The sequence below is a fragment of the Triticum urartu genome, chromosome 2 (genome assembly GCF_003073215.2).
Source record: "Triticum urartu cultivar G1812 chromosome 2, Tu2.1, whole genome shotgun sequence".
Lineage (NCBI taxonomy): Eukaryota > Viridiplantae > Streptophyta > Magnoliopsida > Poales > Poaceae > Triticum > Triticum urartu.
The window spans coordinates 449,830,854-449,836,362 of record NC_053023.1 but is presented as its reverse complement, the minus strand read 5'-3'; the positions used below and the strand labels follow the sequence as shown (position 1 = coordinate 449,836,362).

Genomic DNA, 5,509 nt, shown 5'->3' with positions numbered 1-5,509 from the left:
TGCCAATGCACTATGTGGGCGTTGACAAGGCCTAGCCAAACTACAAGCTCCTCCCAAGTGCACCTAGAGAGTCCACATTGTATAACAAACACTAATAAGAAAGGCAACAGTGTATGATCATTTCTAAAAGGAACAGCGTATATATAATCATTGATCATGTATGATTGTACTGGTGCAACAGTTTCAAGAAAACCAGCAAATGTTCAAACACTAAGGCCTTGTTCGGTTGTATGTGAATCCCAGTGGATTGAAGGGGTTTGAGAAGGATTTAAACCTATTATATGTCAAAATACTAACCAATCCTTGCCAATCCCCTCTAATCCTCTTGGGGAGAGGATTAACCGAACAAGCCCTGAAGGAAAACCCAAACCTTGGGCTGCAATGGGGTGTATGTACAACAATATGTGCCGGCCTGAGTAAGCTAGAATGACGCATAAAAGTGGCTACAGAGGCCGAGCTCCACTGTTCTTGATATTTGAATTTTTTGAAAAACACACTTTCGATGCTCAAAAAAATCTGAAAACAAATATGTAAATACATACACATATTCCTAAGGACTGGTAGAAATCTAGAGAAGAAATACTTTGTATTTTGGGAAATACAAAAAAGAGAAATATACTGTCAGAAATTTGTTTTTTTCTATAGTCCAAAACAAAACGAGATTTGTACCGAAACTTGCAACGGGTATTCGGAATGTGTATATGCATCCCGGGAAATAATTTCACATTTTTTTGAAACTTCAAAAAAATGAATTTGAAAAAGTCAAATATAGAAAGCACCGGTGCTCGGGCGCTGCAACGCTGCTCTCAGAATGACGCTTGCTTTGCACGACAGAATTACAAAAGGTCAACAATGATATAGTATCAAGCATGAAACTTCCAGGTTCCAACCGGAGCAACCTGATGATGCTACATACATATCCCGAAAAGAAAGCTTAGCAGCCGTTGTCGTTAATCGAAGATAAACATCCATCGCTGTCGCCATAGATGACGATGAGGGCATCAGGCAGGCGGCTATTTTGCCAACCGTTGACCTTGTGCAACTGGCAAGCCAACATAGCCAGGATGTTCATATGTTGACGCCATTGGAAGAACACAATAATAACAACTAAAGCTTGCCGAAAAATTCTAGTTCGTCACTCGATGTCCTTGAATAAGAGCTTATAAGGTCCCCTGAAGAAAAAGAAAGAATAAGAGCTTAAGGTATCCGGAAAAGAAAAGAAACGAAAAGCTTAATAAGGTATAATGGTTGTCACCAGCAACCTTCTGTTGCCAGCCGACCCAATCATTCTTTGGCATCTCTAAATATTCTAGTTCAATCAGTGACACTTCCACTGGCATATGGCCAAAAGCCCAAAACCCCGTGGCCGGCCTATGGGGTCAACCCCTCCTGAAATCCTCCGAACGTGATGTATTTTCATGTAAACATGAACATACACAACAAGATTTGCAGAAACTTGAGGGGTCAACGGTGTTTTTTTCCTGATAAAACACTTTGCGTCTCCACGCTGTAGTTGGGTCAATGCCGTCGCAGGTAGCTACTGTGGGAGAGGTAGAAGAACACCGGTGACCTGACGCAACTGACACGTACTGTAAGTAGTAGAGACGTATAAATTCTACTAGCATGCTTGATTGCTTCCCTTGTCGATCGATCAACTAGAAGATCTCAACACATTCATGATGGCGAGATTCGCCAGTCTAGCGATCCTTTATCTGATCTCTCATCTACTGCTGCGCTCCTGTGCGTCCGCTGCAGCACCATCGGTACAGCACACGCTGGGCACCGGGTCGTCCCTGTCGGTGGAAGACCACGAGCGGCCGTTCCTGGTGTCACAGGACGCCACCTTCTCTTGCGGCTTCCTCCAGGCCGGCGACAACGCCTTCTACTTCTCCGTCTGGTTCACCGCCGCCAAGAACCGGACCGCCGTCTGGACGGCCAACCCTGGCGCCCCGGTGAACGGCCGGGTTTCCAGCATATCCTTCAGCCCCGAAGGCCAGCTGGCTCTGGCCGATGCCAACGGGACAACTGTGTGGAACAGCAAGACTGGCGGCAAGAGGCACCTCACCGTCTCCCTCCGCGACACCGGGAATCTTCTCATCGCCGACCCGTCCACCGGCCGCGCCGTCTGGCAGAGCTTCGACTGGCCGACGGACACCCTGCTCCCGTCGCAGACGCTGTCCAAGGACAAGAAGCTCGTCGCCGGCTACTACGCCCTCTACTACGACAACGACAACGTGCTGCGCCTCCTGTACGACGGCCCGGAGATCGCCAGCATCTACTGGCCGAACCCGGACCATAACGTGTTCGACAACGGCCGGACAAACTACAACAGCTCACGGGTCGGCGTCCTCGACCACACCGGCGTGTTCCTCTCCAGCGACAACCTGCGAGTCGAGGCCTCCGACCTGGGCGCCGCCGGCGTCAAGAGACGGCTAACTATCGAGCAAGACGGAAACGTGAGGATCTACAGCCTGAACGCGGCCGGAGGATGGACGGTCACGTGGGCGGCGCTAAAGCAGCCGTGCTCCGTGCACGGGCTGTGCGGCAAGAACGCCCTCTGCGAATACCAACCGTCCCTCCGATGCTCGTGCGCGCCGGGGTACGAGATGGTCGACCGCCAGGACTGGAGAAAGGGCTGCAAGCCAACGTTCAGCCTCCCCACCGGAACCACCAACTGCAGCGAAGCTCCGGCGTCGGAGCGGTTCACGTTCGTCCAGGTGGCAGCAACCGACTTCTACGGCTACGACCTCGGCTTCAACCAGTCCGTCACCTTCGAATACTGCAAGAGCATGTGCTTGAAGATGTGCTCCTGCGCCGCCTTCGCCTACAGGTTGGATGGCCGGGGCAATTGCTTCCCGAAAGGCGTCCTGTTCAACGGCTACACGTCGCCGGCGTTCCCCGGAAGCATATATCTCAAGGTGCGTAGCGATCTCAACCTCAACGCCACCGCGCCGCAGCTGTCGGTACATGCCACGGGCCTCGCCTGCAATCGTAACGGTTCTCGTACCGCCATCGTCCCACGATACGCGGACACGTACGGGACACCTAGCGGCGGCACAAAATGGTCCTACTTTTTTGCGTTCGCCGCGGTGCTTGGATTTCTGGAGCTTCTAATCGTCGCCGCGGCGTGGTGGTTCCTGTCCAGCCAGGAGAGCATACCCAGCTCGCTGCAGGCAGGATACAGGCTGGTCATGGCGACCCAGTTCAGGAGGTTCACGTACCGGGAGCTCAAGGACGCGACTGGGAACTTCAACGAGGAGCTCGGCCGCGGCGGCTCCGGCGTGGTGTACCGCGGCGTGCTTGATAAGACCACCGTGGTGGCGGTGAAGAAGCTGACAAACGTGGTGCAGGGCGAGGAGGAGTTCTGGGAGGAGATGACGGTGTTCGGGAGGATCAACCACATCAACCTGGTGAGGATCTGGGGGTTCTGCTCCGAGGAAAAGCACAAGTTGCTGGTGTACGAGTACGTGGAGAATGAGTCACTGGACAGGCACCTGTTCGGCAAGGACATTGGCAAGTCACTGGCGTGGAGCGAGCGGTTCAAGATCGCGTTGGGCACGGCCAGGGGCCTAGCCTACCTTCACCATGAGTGCCTCGAGTGGGTCATCCACTGCGACGTCAAGCCGGAGAATATCCTGCTCACGCGCGACCTCGACGCAAAGATCGCCGACTTTGGGCTAGCCAAGCTGTCCGGAAGAAACCCCATAGGCAATGGCGACGTCGCTGACACCGGCGTGCAGCTCTCCCACATGAGGGGGACGATGGGGTACATGGCACCGGAGTGGGCGCTGGGCTTGCCGGTCGACGCCAAGGTCGATGTGTACAGTTACGGCATTGTGCTTCTGGAGATCGTGATTGGGAGCAGAATCTCTGACCAGACGACCACGGACGGCGCGGAGCGGCTAGAGATGTGGCAGATCGCGCAGGCACTGAAGCAAGTGGTGGCGAGTGGAGACATCATGTCATTAGTGGATAACAGGCTGAAGGGGCAGTTCAACCCTCGGCAGGCCATGGAAATGGTGAAGATTTCCTTATCGTGCATGGAGGAGAGGAGCAACAGGCCGACCATGGATGACATCTCCAAAGCTCTTACAGCGTGCGATGACGAGGATGAGCACCCTGCGTACTTATCGTGACTTTAGTTTCATGCTTGATAGTCGATTCCCGCATCTCTACCGTCATCGTGTTGTTCTCGCTATATTGTTGTAGGACAGTGCTATCTTCCAGACGTCCTGATTTTAGCGATAGATCCTGACGATGCACATGCAGTCCTTCTACCTCGGGATTGCATGCAGTCCATTTTTCCATATGCATGTGATAATTAGTGATTTTTTTCTCCGTCATGTACATGCATGGCATTTTTTAGAGAGTTTAATTACATGCATGCATGTGAGACGAAATTGATGACATTACTATAGATTCCTTCATGATTCAAAAAATTCAAAATGTTTCGTAGGCCAAACCATCGCTCCGATCGAAAAATTGTTTTCACATAAAATAATCGTCGCGGTGAGAACTTCAAAACTAGATCCCATGTTGATATGTTCCGACGACTTTTTTTTTTGCGTAAAAGTTACCACGCATAGGGTATGCCAATTATCACATATATGTTACATTAGTTACCATGATGTTTACATAGGCAAATTTCAGGCATAAAGTGCAGAAAGTGCAGAAAAGTGCAGAAAAGCTAATGTCATCGCGGGTTCTTTTTGTTTATGAAATTTCAAAATGTTTTGTCACCCGAATCGCTTGTTTATTTACCATGTTATTAGGTTTGGAGCGTATATTACCATGCTATTTACATAGAAGTTACCGGTGGTATGTTTTCAACAACTTTTTCCATGGGGCAAAGTTATCGTGGTGTTTGTACCTAAGTTTTCAGGTTCGAAAGACTATATTATCATGCTATTTACGCAAATAATTATCAGTGATATGTTTTTAACATCTTTTTCCCAGATTCAAAATTATCATGGTGTTTGTACCTAAATTATCAGGTCCGAGAGTCTATATTATCATGCTATTTAGACAAAAATTATCGGTCATATGTTTTCAACAACTTTTTTCACGGATCAAAGTTATCGTGGTGTTTGTACTTAAGTTATCAGATCCGTGAGTTTATATTATCAAGCTATTTACACACAAGTTGTCGATGGTATGTTTTTAACGTCTTTTTTACCCCGGTTATCGTGTTGTTTGTAAGTGAGTTATCAGCTCTACTATGCGTATACCATCATGTTATTTACATATGAGTCACCGGGGGTGTTTCAAACTTTTCTTTCCTGGTAAAAGTTATCATGTTTGGGCTAAGTAAGTTATCAGCTCTGATGTGCGTGTATTACCATGCAATTTACAGAGAATTTACTATGAGTATGTTTTTAACAACTTTTTTCATGGGTCAAATAGTTACCGTGGTGTTTTGTATGTGAGTTATCATCTCTATGGTGCGTATATTACCATGTTATCTGCACACAAGTCTGGTAACAACAAGATGAGCAGCTAGATAACTTGA

The 5,509-nt window shown here is 49.0% G+C and overlaps 1 protein-coding gene across 1 annotated transcript; it reads left to right on the top strand.

The window, feature by feature from the left end:
* The first annotated feature begins 1,239 nt into the window (after positions 1 to 1,239).
* On the top strand, positions 1,240 to 5,296 carry LOC125537815 (putative receptor protein kinase ZmPK1). Its single transcript, XM_048701125.1, has one exon. It carries the CDS (start codon positions 1,677 to 1,679, stop codon positions 4,134 to 4,136), a length of 2,460 nt encoding a protein of 819 aa, XP_048557082.1. The 5' UTR covers positions 1,240 to 1,676; the 3' UTR covers positions 4,137 to 5,296.
* Positions 5,297 to 5,509: the final 213 nt, after the last annotated feature.